The 17136-nt window shown below is 35.0% G+C and overlaps 1 protein-coding gene across 2 annotated transcripts in view; it reads left to right on the forward strand.

Moving 5' to 3' along the window:
• The window catches only part of WDR36 (WD repeat domain 36), a 37644-nt gene extending 21038 nt beyond the window's left edge, over positions 1–16606 (forward strand). For both annotated transcript variants that reach the window (XM_030869900.2, XM_060296092.1), the window contains 8 exons: positions 1321–1400; positions 7369–7476; positions 10178–10275; positions 10760–10905; positions 13157–13276; positions 13464–13545; positions 15029–15216; positions 16340–16606. In XM_030869900.2, coding sequence (XP_030725760.1) covers positions 1321–1400; positions 7369–7476; positions 10178–10275; positions 10760–10905; positions 13157–13276; positions 13464–13545; positions 15029–15216; positions 16340–16489 — 972 coding nt within the window. In that variant the 3' untranslated portion in view covers positions 16490–16606. The remainder of the gene's footprint in view (positions 1–1320; positions 1401–7368; positions 7477–10177; positions 10276–10759; positions 10906–13156; positions 13277–13463; positions 13546–15028; positions 15217–16339) is intronic.
• Positions 16607–17136: the final 530 nt, after the last annotated feature.

Raw genomic sequence — 17136 nt, forward strand, 5'->3', positions numbered from 1 at the left:
TTTGCAATGTTTACCCCCATTTCCTTAAAAATCAGGGGTGGGGGGTTAATGGTCGGGAAATTGTGTTATTCTGCAGATAAGAGATTGGCAGAACTACCCATCAACAGAATTTGTTGTGACAGCATCTATAGAAATGGGGGTGGGAGTGGAGTAATTGTGATGAAATTGCATTTTTGAAAACATCTGTCAATGCCATCTTGCTCTTCCTATTTCTTTCCTTTTCAAACTTTACTTTCAAGTTATATGTCTGGAGTTTCCCCTAGTCAATAACAAATTACTCCTGTTCCATTAAACCTATGAGCATTTATTACATGACTTCACCTATCAAAGTCATTTTCCCATACTTTATTATCTGCACTATCCTTCTGTAAATTGAGTTCTCTGCACCTTAAGGTTTGAGTTTCCACAGTATCATCGCAGCCCCATGACCAAGTTGGAGTTCACTTATCCCACTATTATTTGCTAATACGGATGGTCATAATCCCTATGGTGTGTTTACACTCCTGGATGAACAACCTACTACCATTATAAACCTTAAAGTTTTTCCTTTTGCGTCTTCTTTTACATTTGACTTGGTTTAAAGCTCATGTGCTGCAGGAAGAGAGCTATTATTTTTCCATTTTTATCTACAGAGAAGATATAACTTCTTCATGGTGGCATAAGTAGTTTATTATTTAAATTTATTTTGAAAATCTGATTATTGTGGTTTTAATTTATACTTTGAAAATAAAAGATCATTAAGGGAGAAAAGACTTTTAACTGAATCTATAAGTACAAGCTGAAGGACTTCTTTAGCAACTTCACTATATTAAGAGAAATTGCATTCTTCAAAATCATTCTTAGAAAGCCATTCTAAGATATAGATGGTTTTCAAGGAAATGGAGCTTTTGTTGCTTTCACAGATACTTTATTATTGAAATTAGGCTCACAAAATATTTCTAATAGAATGTTCTCAAAACAGTTTTATGTTAAAAACAATTAGTAGTCAGTTTGTTAACTGTCTATAAATATAGGAGATTATGGGGTAGAAATTGAAAATTGGGTGAAACTGTTCATTTTTAAAACTTTTTATAATTCATGTAAAAGCTTAGTCCTTAGCTGTATCCAAATCAGTGGTATATAAGATGGCATTTTATGTAATAAGATGTAAATTTTATACTTCAAACATTTTTTAATGAAGAATGCGTTATCTTTTCTTGTATTCTTTAAGCTGTTAAATATACAGACACAAACATACATACAGAAATACGTACATATACACACACACATATATTTATATATGTATTCTTTTTTTTTTTTTTTTTTTTTTTTTATTTAAAGGCTTTCAGTCCTGATGGTCGTTGGTTAATAAGTGCTTCAATGGATTGCTCTATTAGAACTTGGGACCTTCCATCTGGATGGTGAGTTTTTAAATCTCTAACCTTATCTGAGGTTTTCTCAGTCATTGTCATTACATGTGACTTTTACCTGTTGTTAATGGATTATGTACTTTTAGAATGTGAATATATTTGGGGAGTTTTTCTAACCTGACTATATTTTATCCTTGTAGTGTTTTTTATCTCAAACAGCAGAGATTAGTGCCATAAAAGATAATAGGAAAATCCAACCTCTTAGGTTCTCTACTCCTACAAAATTGAGATATAGAAGTGAGTTGCATAAACCTTAAGAAAGCACATTTGGCCTTTTTGATACTCCAAAGTAGAGATCATACTTTAGGACTACAAACTTTATTTTGAGTATTTTTTTGTTTTTGTTGTTGTTGTTGATACTGAATTTAGTTAAGAGATCAGAACACTTTGCTTTGTGTGTATTATATATTTTCTGTCTCTAACATAAATCTTGAAAAAAGACATTTAGATACCTTAAAGTACTGAAAATGTGTGTCTTAAGATTTGGGTAAAACCCAACAGTGTTCAGAAATCTGGCATAGGTTGAAACGTGCTACTAAAACAGCACTTGAAGAAAAAACATTAATTCTGTTCAGTAATTTGAGAGAGAGAGTACTTTGTTGTTAAAAATTATGTAGGAATAGATACAATTTGAAATCATATCACTTAACATAGAATTGCTTAGATTGAGTTTGAAAGGAGTGATGGGAAAAGGAACATACCATAAGAAAAGAGATACGTGAGAAAGATGAGAAGGAAGCTAGTACTTTTCAATCTTTTGAAATGTTCCTAAACTAAGTTTTGTTCAATTCTACTACTCTTCTTTCTCAGGAATTAGATAAGCTCATACCTGAAAGCAATTTGACCTTTAGAAAGGAAAAACGCTGATGTACTTATTTCCCTTTAAGTTTGATAAAGGAATGAGGCAAAGCTGTCTATACAGCATACATACTGGATTTGGAAATATGCACAGCAAGAGTGTCACTAATGGGTCCAACTCTAATAACTAGGGAATTTGGTCCACAGGTGGGTCTCTTTTGTACTTAGAGTAAAGCAAAATATAATTAGTTGCCTGTGTCCTTCAGCTTCAAAACATTCACCTCAAGTTGGTACTTTCTTAATTAAAAAAAAAAAACACACAACTTTTTTCTAAAGGTACCAGTAGAAATATTGATTAGTCTTTTGCTTCTTGGACTTTTGCTTCTATCTAAAAGTGAACATTATAATTTGAATTACTTTACAGTAGGAAAGTTGTACAGAAAATAGAGTTGACACAATGCCCTTTTCATTTTCCTTTTTAGTAGTTTAAGTTCACATTATTAGATGGGAGAGACAGGTTAATGTTCAGTAGTACTACACTAGCAAAATATTTTTTTAAAGTGGTAAGGTTTTTTTGGAATGGAAGAATTAGGATCTGAAAGTAGCGTTCAAAGCCACCAGTCTTTGACTCAGCATTAGCCTTTTTTGCTGAATTTCTTATTTTAGTAAAAAGATGAACAGATTCAAATCCGATAGATTTTCAACTCTGGTATCTTATTTTTCAGTGAACACAGGCAATTTTAAGTGAATACAAAAGCATTAAGCTGGGAGAAACACCAGAGCAAGAAGTGAGTCACATAGGGATTGTTTAAAGAAAATATAATGATTGGACCAAAGTATATTTTTAATAAAGAAAAAACTACTTTTTTGGTTAAGATCTGAAGTGGAGCAAATGAGAAAGGTTGAAAAGCAGTATCATACAACTGCTGCTGCCTAACTGCAGCCAAGCTAACATTTACCATGAGCTGCTATGCACTTGATATGCTTTTATTTTTCGTCTTTTCTCATATCCTATTAGGTATAGGTACTGTTTTTTAGTCCTGTTTTACAAATGAGGAAACGGAGGCTCAGAGAGAAGTTAAGTGATTTGCCCAAGGCGACATAGTTTGTTAATGAGATTTTGCTGTAATAAGCATAGGGGAAAGACATTTCCCAATAGTTGTAATATCAGCCTTGCTTGGGTTGTGTCATATGTTCTAAGGATGATTTGGTTTTCTTGATGTAGAAGATACTAAGGAAGTAAGGATCAGTATTTCACCATACAACCATAGGTAACTGTTGGGTTTTTTTGTTTTTGTTTTAATATTTATTTTTTTTAATCTTGGCTGTGCTGGGTCGTAGTTGCGGCACACAGGATCTTCACTGAGGCATGTGGACTTCTTAGTTGCGGCATGCGGGCTCTTAGTTGTAGTATGCATGCAGGATCTAGTTCCCCGACCAGGGATTGAACCCAGGCCCCCTGCACTGGGAGCGTAGTGTCTTACCCACTCGACCACCAGGGAAGTCCTCTGTTGGGTTTTTTGATTTCCCCTATTTGTTTTAAACATAATTAGTATGGCAACCTTTGGAGAGTCCTAGTTTTTTCTTCAGTAAGCAGTTTTATCATTTACATGTTAAATATGTAAAGAATGAATATACTCATTACGAAGGCTAAAAAGTGATACGTATGAGTAAACCTTTGGTGTGTGTGGTAACATACAGATGTATCCATCTGGAATTGTGCCTATCTAAAACAAATTGCAGGGACTACTTGGTGGTGCAGTGATTAAGAGTCCACCTGCCAATGCAGGGGACACGGGTTCGAGCCCTGGTCCAGGAAGGTCCCACATGCCGCAGAGCAGCTAAGTCTATGCACCACAACTGCTGAGCCTGTGTTGTGGAGCCCGTGAGCCACAACTACTGGCTCACGCCCCAGAGCTACTGAAGCCCGTGTGCCTAGAGCCCATGCTCCACAACAAGAGAAGCCACAGCAATGAGAAGCCCGCGCACCGCAACAAAGAGTAGCCCCCGCTTGCCGCAACTAGGGAAAGCCTGCATGCAGCAACGAAGACCCAATGCATCCAAAAAAATAATTAAAACAAATTGCATAGGTACTGAACTGTTTACTGTAAAGGTTTTTTTGTTTAAGTGCTGAAAATTTTCTTGTGTTTGTAGGATTCTCAGAGAAGCAGAGTTGAAATTTTTTTTAATTTCTTTTTTTTAATTTTTATTATTTTGATAAAATACTGCTTTAGCACAGGCTCAGCAGTTGTGGTGCATGGGCTTAGTTGCTCTGTGGCATGTGGGATCTTCCCGGACCCGGGATTGAAACCCGTGTCCCCTGCATTGGCAGGCAGATTCTTAACCACTGCACTACCAGGGAAGTCCCCAGAGTTGAAATTTTTTATCCCTGAAATTATCTGTCATCCCCTACCACTACCACCTGTAATTTCTGGTTGCTTTTAATCTCCTAGAAGTTTAGGTTGAACTCTTTTGGGGGTGAGAAAAATATAAAATTAAATAGTTTTAATAGAATTTTGCATTTTTTTTCTGTCTCATTCACCTGACCTTGCTTTCTGAGGAGCATTACATGAGAATAATTGCAGTAGAACATTGTTTTGCATTTCTCACTGAGGCAAAACTATCCCTTTATTCTGTTCATTAAAGTTTCCTTTGTAAGGTGATTCCGTCACTCTGGAGATTGAACATCTAGACATTCTCTGCATTTGTTTAGAATATAATCAGAAGTGGGTTAATGTTACTTCTGTTTATGAGGAGCTTTGTACTTGAAAATATGATCCCTTAAAATGGGAATTTTTTTCAGTTTTTCTCTCAAAAAACATAATTTACCTGAGACTTCATTCTGTAGGATTAGCAGGAGACTATATGGTAGTTAGGTCTGGGATTAAGCCTGTAGACTTAAGCTTTATGAACTAATTTGGTCATGTAAAATATGCTATGGATGTGGAAACCACCTTCCTCAGTTTGATGCTTTTACATAATGGAAGGCCAGCCTACCCACACACAACAGCTGTGGAAGTCACATTGCACAATGAATTTGCCAAAGCAATTATAGTATCAAGTAAAATAAATTTGCTCAAGCAGTAGATTTCTCTTTTTAACAGATAGATTCTGAACATGTTAGGGAGTTTCACCCCTCACACACTTACACTTGTAGTGAACAACTATTAAGACAAAGAAGAAATGGTAAGATCTGAAATTGCTGAGTTTAGGTTTAATCATCCGTATACATGGAGATAAAGTCTCTGCTCTGGGTTGTTTGCATTAAATGAATTAACAAATAATTTTACAGTCTCTGGTTATAATAAGTGTTTAGCAATCGTCCTGCTCCTCAATTCCTTTGATCCCCAAGAGCAGCTGTTCTTGTGAGTTTCCAAAGAAGGGTTGAGCAGAAATCAGACAGATTATTACTCTTTTTTACCCATAAGTGAAAATTAAACATCAGTCATTGTCCTGAGCACACTTTGGTTTGTTTGTAGTGCTCCTAAATTTAGTCTTGTCCTACTACCTAGTTAAGGTTCACATTGTTAATCACTCTATGAACACATTGAGAGAGATTTTATCATGGATAAGTCATTTAATGCGTCCATTGGAAAGTCTTCATCTTGAGCTGCTCAGAGTGTGCTTCATGAATCACCAGTGTAGGCATCTTTTGGGTGTGTGTGCTATCAAACTGTCGTACCTTTAGTTTCCATAATGGTTTTACTGAGCTTATAGTGATTAAGTGTGCAGACTGCTTGGTGACAGATATGGCTCAGTTACTTTCTACCTTGAGCAAGTTTTTAAGTCTTACTGGGCCTCATTTTTCTAATGTGTATAGTTAGGACAGATCTCCCTCATAGGGTTGTGAGGATTAAATTAGTAGGCACAAGTGCTCAGGATACTTCCTAGCATGGAGCACTAAAAAAGGTGTTAACTCCTGTCATTTGCTTTCTTGAAATAATTTGGTTTATTTAATGTAGATTCTGAGCTTCAGTCATCTTGCCATGCCTTCTCATGGATAATGTATTGGCTTCAGTGAGTAAAGTAGTTTTTAAAACAGCCCTGATTAAAACCAGTATACTCCTCTTAAAGTACACAAGGTATTCACACTCTTAGCCAGCCTAAGAAGCCTCTTCTGCAAGATGCCAATGTGTTAGGCCTTCCTTTTGCTCCTTAAATTCACCTCGTTAGATTTCCTGCTTCCACCATCCTAGTTCAAATCTTCACTGCTTGTTAGATGACTACTACCCTAATCTCACTGTTCTTTCTGTTCAGATATATTCTACATTCTGCTAGCAGATTTTCTTATGAAAGTGAAGATTACAGCACTATCTGCTCAAAAGCCTGGAGTGACTTTCCATTTATTAAAAGACAAAAACAAACTCAGATGTTTGGTATTCAAGACCAAACTGCACTCCTCGCTAGACAGTATTTTCCCTCACCTTGCCCTCCACATTTCCCTCATCCAGAAGATGCTTTCTTTACCATCAACATCCATTGAATTCCTGTCCATTTGTAAGGCTCACCTCACACACTGTTTTCTGAGAAGCCTATTCTGAGTCTTCTTCTTGAGTGTGATTGCTCCCTTTTCCTCCCCAATTTCAACCCCTGCTCATAGCTTTTTGAAGCTGTGAGACTAGTGCTGCTTTATGGTTATGCTCTATAGACTGAATTTTCATGTTTCATATATAGCATGGTTACCTATTTGAAAAACAGAATTGCTCAAATTTTTTTTCTACTACCATTCCCTTATTATTTATAATGATTTTATTACTTTCTTCTGTTGCCTACACCTTTTATTATTTTACTGAAATAACAAATACAGGAGAGTACTGATAATCTATTTTAAACGTGTGACATCTTTAGAATTGTTTCCAAGTCTGCCAAAATGGCATTCCAGAAAAACAGCATTTCCTTCTGTATTCTCCCTGTTGATGAAACTCTCTCCAGTTAATTGGTCTATTTAGTGCTCTGCTCTGGGTCGTTCTCATTAAGGAGATTATTTTCACATAGTAACTTAGTTAACAAAGCTCTTTGTTAGTGATGACTTTCTGGTGTTGGTGATTTAAAAAAAAATTTCTGCATCTCTTACCCTTTGTTTTTAGAGCAAAAATGTATTTTGTGAATTATATCCTTTTGGTAGAGTTCAAATATTTTAACATCTTGATTCTTTCTATAGCCTTATAGACAGCTTTTTGTTGGACTCAGCTCCTCTTAATGTTACTATGTCCCCTACTGGAGACTTTCTGGCCACTTCCCATGTAGACCACCTTGGAATTTATCTATGGTAAGTTCTTGTATACAGTTCTCTTTGGGGTAAGAAGGAAAAGGAAGACGATATTGTCAGACAATCATAGTTGCTAACATTGCCCTTTAGGTTTGTTTTTTAACTTATAAAATGGAAATGTCACATAGTTCACCATAAGTCTATGACTAAGTCAACATCTGCTTGATAATTTAGATAGCTTTGCTCAAGTGTGTATTCTAAACCACATGATTGATTTTTATCTGTTATACTATTTGGCTTTTATTTGCGGAAAGGATAAGTGAGTTTAAAAATCTTAGAAAAGGGATATCCCCAGCCAGGCTGGTCTTCCTGCCACTGCCTCAATACCCCTTTATGACTTTGGCTAGTCACTTCACAACTTCAGACTCCTTTATCTATAAAATAAGGCATAAGTATGGGCTGAATGCTTTCTAAGATTCATTTTAGTTGCCTAACTTTTCATAGCCATGTACAGATCTTAATGGTGGTCTTCTAATGGTGATGAACATAGAAGAGTTCAAAATAAATGATCCATTATCTGGGTCTAGAAAATTTTTTGTTTGTTTTCTGAGTTTAGATGCCTAATTCTTTTAACTCTTATTATTGAGGAAGAGGAAAAAATGAATTCCTTTTCTAATTACAAGATTTTCTTATTGGCTTTTTAGGATATGAAAGTAAATTCACTATATAATAGAAACAGATTCTGGCCATCTTAATAAGCAAAATGGGGTATCTCCTGGAATCTTTGAGGCTTGAACAATCAAGACAAGAGAAGAATGGTAGCTGTGGTCCCTCAGCAACAAGAGCATATAGTACAGCTATTAACTCAGAATCTGATATTTCCAATTTTTATTTTCCATTCCAGATTCATTATGTTTGGGAGACAGAATGTGATTAGCCCACTTTGGGACAGGTATCCACATCTTGATTAGTCATCCAAGGCCATGGTGCAGGGTCAGGTAGCACTTAGAGGACCATTCTAGAAAGGAGAAATCCATGATTGTTCAGCAACCCCCCAAGAATCTGTTCAGCATATTCTCTCTCTGACTTAATTCTCTCAGTCCATCTTTACTTCATTTATAATTTCCTTACATGAAGGTTGCCATTTGTCAAAGCAACATAAATATATGGATGTTATGTTACCTTATAAAAGTATTAGCCATTACTGATCTCTCAAATAAATATTGGGTTGGCCAAAAAGTGCCTTCAGTTTTTAAGTAAAAATAAAAGACACATTTTTCATTTTTTACCAAGAACTTTATTGAACAATGTATTCACCCTTTTGTTCCACTACCTTCTGCCATTTTTCAGGCAGCTTCCTAATTCCACCTTCCCAAAGCTTTTTGTCTTTTTGAGCAAAGAATTGTTCCAGGTGCCTTTTCAGTCTTTCAAGGAATTGAAATTTTTTCCATTAAGAGAATTTTGTAAAGACCAAAATAAATAGAAATCCGAAGGTGCATTGTCTGATGAATACGACAGATGAATTAGAACTTCTCAGCCAAGCTGTAACAGTTTTTGCTGGTCATCAAAGAAACAAATGCAGTCTTGCGTTATCCTGATGGACGATTATGTGTTTTCTGTTGACTAATTCTGGATGCTTTTCGTCGAGTGCTGCTTTCAGTTGGTACAATTGGGAGCAGTACTTGTTGGAATTAATTGTTTGGTTTCCTGGAAGGAGCTCATAATAGAGGACTCCCTTCCATTCCCACCATATATACAACATCACCTTTGGATGAAGACCGGCCTTTGGTGTGGTTGGCGGTGGTTCATTTCGCTTGCCCCACGATCTTTTCCGTTCCACATTATTGTACAGTTCCACTTTTCATCGCCTGTCACAATTTGTTTTAAAAACGGAATGTTTTTAAAACGTTTTACGTTTAAGTAGAGAAACATATGTGGAAATACGATCAAGGTTTTTTTCGCTTAACTTACATGGAACAGAAACATCAAAGCGATTAACATAACCAAGCTGGTGCAAATGATTTTCAATGCTTGATTTGGACATTTTGAGTATGTTGGCTATCTCCTGCCTAGTATAACGTTGACTGTCTTCAATTAATGTCTCTATTTGATCGCTATCAACTTTAACTGGTCCACCTGACAGTGGGGCATCATCCAGCAAGAAATCTTCAGCACAGAACTTCGCAAACCACTTTTGACACGTTCTATCAGTCAAGGCACCTTCTCCATACACTGTGCAAATCTTTTTTTTGCATTTTGGTTGCATTTTTACCTTTCTTGAAATAATAAAGCATAATATGCCAAAAATGTTGCTTTTTTTGGTCCATTTTCAATATTAAAATGGCTACACAAAAATTCACCAATTTGCTAAGTCTTTTTTTAAATGCACGCTGATATGACAGCTGTCACATACAACCTAACAAAATTGTTTCGAATGAAGTTGAAGACAACTAAGTGCTGCTAGAGCCATTTTAGGGGAGAAAACGAACGAACCTTTTGGCCAACCCAATAGTTTTTTGTGCTACGTTAGGAAGAAAGACTCCATTAATAATGTGTATGCACACCTTTCTTGTGATGAAATCTATGATATGAATCAGCATTTTCAAATTAATACTATCTATTTTTGAGATCTTTTTTTAACTTACAAGTGATAAGAATTTATAGCCAAGTTCAAGGTTGTGGAGATTATTACCAGTAATTGAAGTTTCCCTGAACATATTTTTATAAGTTTTACAATATTGCATATGTTTTTGTTTCTCAGGTCCAATATTTCCCTGTATTCAGTTGTTTCATTACGGCCACTTCCCACAGATTATGTTCCTTCAGTAGTGATGCTTCCTGGTACTTGTCAAACCCAAGGTAATCACAAAATAGTAAAGTAGTTTTTGAAGTGTAATATAATAAACCTAACGTGCAGGATATTGATACTGAAGGCAAAATTTAATGCATTCAATCAAAGTATTTTTTAGCTCATATGAAATATTTTGAATGACTTCATGAATTTACGCAAAGATATAATTGATGTATTGATATAATGTATTAGTATAGTATAGTATAGTATATGTATTGATATAATATATAGATATTGATATAGTATACCAGTGGAGAAATGTTTTGAGTCTGGTGATGGGAACTGTAGTTAATATGAGAAAATAAGAAAATGAACTAAATAAATAGAAAGATTTTACAAGGCTATATTGAGTGAACATGTTATGAAATACTAATGGAACTAATTAGTTCTAAATGAACTAATTAGTTCATTTAGAATGAACTAATTTGCTTTTATATGGTAAAAATCTCATTCAGCATTAATTTGTTTTACCTGAAAATTTTTTGTTTTAAGATGTAGAATTATTAGAAGAAACCACAGAACCAAGTGATGAAATGATAGAGTATGACTCCCCAGAACAGTTGAATGAGCAGCTGGTGACTCTGTCACTACTTCCTGAATCCCGGTGGAAAAATCTTCTAAATCTTGATGTTATTAAGGTAATACTATAGTACACTTAATATTGGCCCCTAAAGACACATTCCAAAAGTATTTTCTTTAGTAGAGGTAGCTTCCCTTACTTTGAGGGCTTTAGGAGGAGCAGGTGATGCCTAAGGTAGTAAAGAGAATACCATTTGGTTAAATGCTGTTTAATCTAGTATGATTATCGCAAGATTTTCTCTCTCTATATGTATCAACTTTGAGGGCAATCAAGGACCTTTGGATATAGCAAAAGTATAGCCTGCAACTACAGAGCTATTAGAAATTGGATGTTTTAAGCCCAGCCTAATAAATTACTTTTTTAACTTCTGAAATAAGAAAAAAAAAATATTGCCATAATGTGTGATGTTTCTATTCCTAGACATTTTGGGGATTAGAATACTTTCACTGGCCTTTTTAAAAGTAAGCTTCAGTCACCCTTTATCATACCACACCCTGCTCTGTCAGCTATAAGAAGATTTGCTGTTGGGTTCAGGCACATAATTTAATATGAACTAGGTACGGGGTAGTGTCCTGAGACAGCAGTGGAAAAAAACTTAGGCCCTTTGTCCTTGAGTTTACAATTTTACATTAAAAATGGACAATTATGGCATAAATTAATTTTTTAAAAGCATGTTTCATGACCCCTATTTGTGAGTAGCAAAATCAATTGAAAGGTATAGAGGTATAGACTAAAGTAGAAAATTTCAGAGACTGTCCTTTGATAATTAGGGTAAGTATTGTTTTATGAAATGCATACAGTCACCAGAGGTTATGTGTGTACTAAGTGTACTAAGTCACATTAAGGGCTGGCATTAAAAAAAAGTGTAAGGAACACTGACATAACTATGACAAGGTGCAGCAAGTATTTTTGTAACTAATAACAAGAAAAGTTTTGTGTGTCTTGGGTAAGAAAAGAGAGGTTTTCACATGTTAATTTGACTCACAGAATTTAAAAGTGCTTCTTTTTACTTGCTCACTTTTTGAAAGATTGGGCATCAGCATAAAGGTATGCTGTCCTGGCACATGGTTATGAAATCTCTCCATTATGTTGTCTAGTTTGTCAGCCGTAAAGGGACAAAATATCTGCTGCTCAGATATAGTTTGTTCTGCATAAAAACATCCAGAAACCTGAGTGAATGCTCTTTATGAGAGAAATATGCTAACACCTCCAATATTTTTATTTCCTTCTGAATGAAAGAGGTTAGAATTTTTATTTTTGTCCTATGGGTAACTTTTCTACTTTAGGTTTTCTTTATGAAATTAGGTGATTTCCAGAGCCCTGTGGAACTTCTCCAAAGCCCTTTGTTTTTATTTACAACTCAGTGACTGTCTGCCTTCTAACTCAAGAACAATGAGTTAGAAGAGTAACTGTGACTTTTACTATACTTTCTACCATCACAAAGAAGGGCTGTGCTTTCATTGCTAGTGGCGGTGCTTCGTCTGGCTTTCATGTAACAACTTTCTTTTATGCTGTGCCTCCAGGAGGCCACAAGTATCCCTGGCTTTCTTTCAGAAAGCAACTCCCCAGGGTTCCTAAAGAATGGAAGAGGAATAGTGTAAGGTAAAATTGTGCGACTCCTTTATTAGGCAGTTTACCATATGCTCGAGATAGTGATCTGTAACAATGTAGTCACCAAAACTGAATTCTGTCAGTGGGAATTCCAAGAGAGGTTTTCATGATAGAATTTTGCTAACACTTGAAATATTTTATAAATGAGCAACAGTATTCTCTTTTTAAAAGCACAAAGTACGAAGGAAAAATAAAAATTCCAACAAAATAGAAGAATGAGGGCCATGCTTCACAGAAAAATGTCACCAAATTACTTCTAATGGTGGAGTCTAACTCTGGCTCCAAATTTCTTTTCGAGAAAAGATACTTGAAAAACTGTTGAGCATTTATGTAAATTTTGCTTTCTAGCCCATTTTGCAGAAAAGGTTGTATTTCAATAAAAAGGAAGTTCAAAATTACTTGTTACTTCTTCACGTAAATATTCATGTTTCAGGAAAATGGGCTGTTTTTGCCTTAGAGCTTCTCCTGAACCCTGTCATTTTCCTTCTGCCGTATCAGCAAGAATACTGGAGGTTTGCACTGGGAATCCCAGTTTAAGGATATCTGTGGTTTTGGTTGGTTGGGATTTTATTTTAGCAAACTAGTCTGAAAAAGTTTCATCCCTTTCTTTACTTTTTGGACTTTTAAAAAATTAAGTGGGAATTAAATACTTAATTACTTACTAGTCTTTTTTCCTTTTCTCATTTTCTCTTAATTAGAAAAAGAATAAACCAAAGGAACCACCGAAAGTACCCAAATCAGCACCGTTTTTTATTCCAACAGTTCCTGGCCTTGTACCCAGGTATGCTGCACCTGAACAAAATAGTGATCCTCAACAGGTAAGAAGCAAATTGGAGGGAGCATTCTAAGTATATGGGGTGCGTATTTTGTGTTTTACATTTGTAGTTTTAACCAAGACCCAGTTTTACAGATATAGAGTAAATTACTGATAGCTTTTAATTATAAACTATAAATTTTCTGTTACATTTATGGTTTTTGAATAATGTTTATTTGTTTTTGTTTAAGTCTAAAGTGGTAAATCTTGGAATTTTGGCTCAAAAATCAGATTTCTGCTTGAAACTTGAGGAAGGACTGGTAAATAATAAATGTAAGTTAAATTATAAAATATTTTACCAAGTATTTCAGTTTATTTTACTTTATATGAAGAGAATTGAGTGAAATATTAGATTTCTCAGTAGCTGAAAGTAAAAACCAGAAGGACTGAAATTTGGTTTTAATCTTAAGTAGTTTTAGCTTTGTGTTGTATTAAATGAGTGACACTAAACTCAGATGATATTGAGATTATAATAATCTTTTGAGAACCTTTCATTCTTTATGGAAAATTGGATTTTTTTTTTGCTTTTGTTTTTACTTACAAATACAGTTTGCAATATAGTTTGCAATACAGCAGAGACTTTTGTCTTAGATAATTTCAGATATTACCAAATTATCACATAAAAAGGTAATTTTAAAATTCATTGAGTGTTTTAATAGATTTAAACTTTGAAAGCTATGGACTGTAGCTAATAATGATAGTAAGAGCTGTAAGCAATTAACAAAAATCACATTCTCCTGTTTGACTTATACTCTTGTTTTCTGATCCAAATGCTTTGTTTTCATACCACTGTCACTCGAGTGCACACTGGCAAAAGTCAAAGAATGGTACTGATGGCTAAAGAACAGCAGGATTAAACAGGGAGTAACTTGTTATATTTATGGGGGAACAAAGAAAAAAAGCACTACTATTTAATATATACTGAAGAACAGAAAGTAAAACGTATTAGACTTTTGTCATTGGTGTTCTTCCTTTTCAGAAAGCTAAAAGCATAGTCATTGCCATTGTTAATATCAAATACCTCGTATAAAATTTGTAAGTGTATAGAATATGTTTTCATAGGATGCGTATGAAACAAGAGTGCTTACTTCTAGGGAAATGAAGTAGATTTGGGGTGGGTAAGATTAGGGTGGAGTCTTTCCCCATATATATTTCTGTAGTGTTAATGTTTCTTAATAATCATGTGGTATTTTTATAACGATAGAAAGAAAGAAAAATAAATTCCCTCACCTCATCTTGTTGCCAGTGGCAAATACTATTAATAACTTGGCGTATACCTCTGTAGCCTTCTTACATTTGGATTTGTTTGACTGATTCATGAGCATATTAAAATGTCTGTTGCTAGGTATTCATTAGATTTTAACAGCCTTAATAGGAAAAAAGCTTACTGAAAATGCAAAACAAAAATTAAGCCATAGGGCTTCCCTGGTGGCACAGTGGTTGAGAGTCCGCCTGCCGATGCAGGGGACACGGGTTCGTGCCCCGGTCCAGGAGGATCCCACGTGCCTCGGAGCGGCTGGGCCCGTGAGCCATGGCCGCTGAGCCTGCGCGTCCGGAGCCTGTGCTCCGCAATGGGAGAGGCCACAATGGTGAGAGGCCCGCGTACCGCCAAAAAAAAAAAAAAAAAAAAAAAAAAAAAAGCCATAGAAGTAATTTCTTGTGCAATTTAAGTATATGTTGGGTTTGAAATGTAAACTAGTTTCCTAAAAGAAATGACTGTAGATAATAACTGGATACTTATTAAAACTTAATGTAGATGAAGCTGCTCTTAACCTTCTGAAAGAATTAGGCCCGTCAGGAATTGAAACAGAGCTGCGAAGTTTGTCTCCTGATTGTGGTGGTTCTGTAGAAGTTATGAAGAGCTTCTTGAAAATGATCAGGATGATGTTGGACAAAAAGCGTGACTTTGAGTTAGCCCAGGCATACCTTGCGTTGTTTTTAAAGGTAAGTCTAATATATAAAAAAGTACTTCGCAGCTTGCCCTCCTCTAGAGTAGTGCTGTCTGATAGAACTTGCTGCAAAGATGGAAACGTTCCATATCCACACTTACCGTGTGTGGCTACTGAGCACTTGAATTGTGGCTAATGTGACTGAGAAACTGAATTTTTCACTTTATAGAAATTTAATTAATTTAAATAGCTTCCTGTGCCTAGTGACTACCATACTGGATGGCTGGATAGTACAGCAGCTTGTAATTGTTTTTTGTTGGCTTTTGTTTTTTAACACAATTTTGACTCAACCTCCTTTTATGTGTCATCCATTTGATCAGTATACTAAACTTAACTTTTTAATGTAGTTACATTTTGGCAGACTTTTTTTTAATGATCGTGAAGAGAGTCAGGTTTTATGTTTATTTTTTGTTTTGTTTTTTCTACTGTTGAAATCAAAATATTTACTTCTATCCTGGTTGAAGGAGTTTCAAATGATTTGACAATGACAGTTGCTTTTATGACTAATATAATAGAGAACTCATGTTTATCTCAGTAGTATAATGTATTGAAGGAGGTAGATGATGCTGATTTTCAGTAATAGCAGATATGATTCTTCATTTATCCCATAAATATCTAAAACAACTTTTCACTTGATGCAATTATTTTAAATTATTTGAAAAGTAGTATGTAGAATTAAAAATAGAAATGCCATAAATTGTTTCTATATTCTTTCCCAAATTTACCTTCCTGAATATGTTTACTTAAATCTTTAGAAAATAAAGCAAAGGGCCCATAGGTCATTCATTAACAATGGGTTACTATGAAAGGAGAAACTTAAAAGAAGCACAGAAATACAGATTTAGTGTAAGAACTGGGACCTTGTTTCTGGATCTGTATCAGGACTGTCCTTATGTGGAGGAGAGTGATGACCACTTGAATTCTATTAAAAGAGTGACAGTACCATAAAGGAACTCATAATAGAGGAGAGGGAGATGGGAGATGGTAATAAATCAGCATTTAAGAAAAAAAATTAAGAATAGTACCTTCTGAGCTTCCTTGGTAAAACAGTTAAATCCAGAATAAACAAAATTTTAATTTTCTTAAATTAAATGTTCAACTATCATTTTTCTTTTCAGTTACACCTTAAAATGCTTCCTTCAGAGCCAGTACTTCTAGAGGAAATGACTAAGTTGTCATCACAGTTGGAAGAAAACTGGATCCATTTACAATCACTCTTCAATCAAAGCATGTGTGTTTTAAATTACATTAAAAGTGCTTTGTTGTAAAAATAAACTTAGGTGACTAAATAAAGACTTTTATATTAAAGAGATTGAGTTTAACTTACAACCTTGTTTTCCAAGTGTCAATGTGAAAAGAAAATAAATGCCAGCACTACCAACTAGTCCGTCATTCTCCACTTTAAATGCTGAATACTTTCTTGAAATAAAAGTATACCTATTTTTTGTTTTAAAGATATAAAGAGTATTCTCAAATGATTTATTTTCTGAGTCTCTTCACATCAGTTACTTGGATATGACTTCTTTTGAATTGTCATCACCAAGCTCGTGTTTTTTGAATATTTGTAACATATGAGGTACGCTGGGTGTTTAATGTAGAATATTGCTGAACTACACTGAAGATAAAACCTATACATAAAACAGTTATGAAAATGCCTTCATGTTATAAGGTAAAAAGGCATGTTTCCTTCCTTGGTGGCCTTTGATGAAAACATAGTTAGAGCCAGAAGGTGTGTCAGACAGTGCAGCCCTCTTGCATTGCAGAAGAGGAAACTGCTGAGGTCTGCTCAGGATCTCAGAAACAGATCCAGATTTTCTAACACTGGCCTAGTTAGTCTTCTCTACATTGTGGCCTTTCTAAAGGAACTTATTCTTTTATTCTTTTATATGAGAGGCACTTTCACAAGGCAACTTGC

Source organism: Globicephala melas, chromosome 3, assembly GCF_963455315.2.
Source record: "Globicephala melas chromosome 3, mGloMel1.2, whole genome shotgun sequence".
In the NCBI taxonomy this organism is placed as follows: domain Eukaryota; kingdom Metazoa; phylum Chordata; class Mammalia; order Artiodactyla; family Delphinidae; genus Globicephala; species Globicephala melas.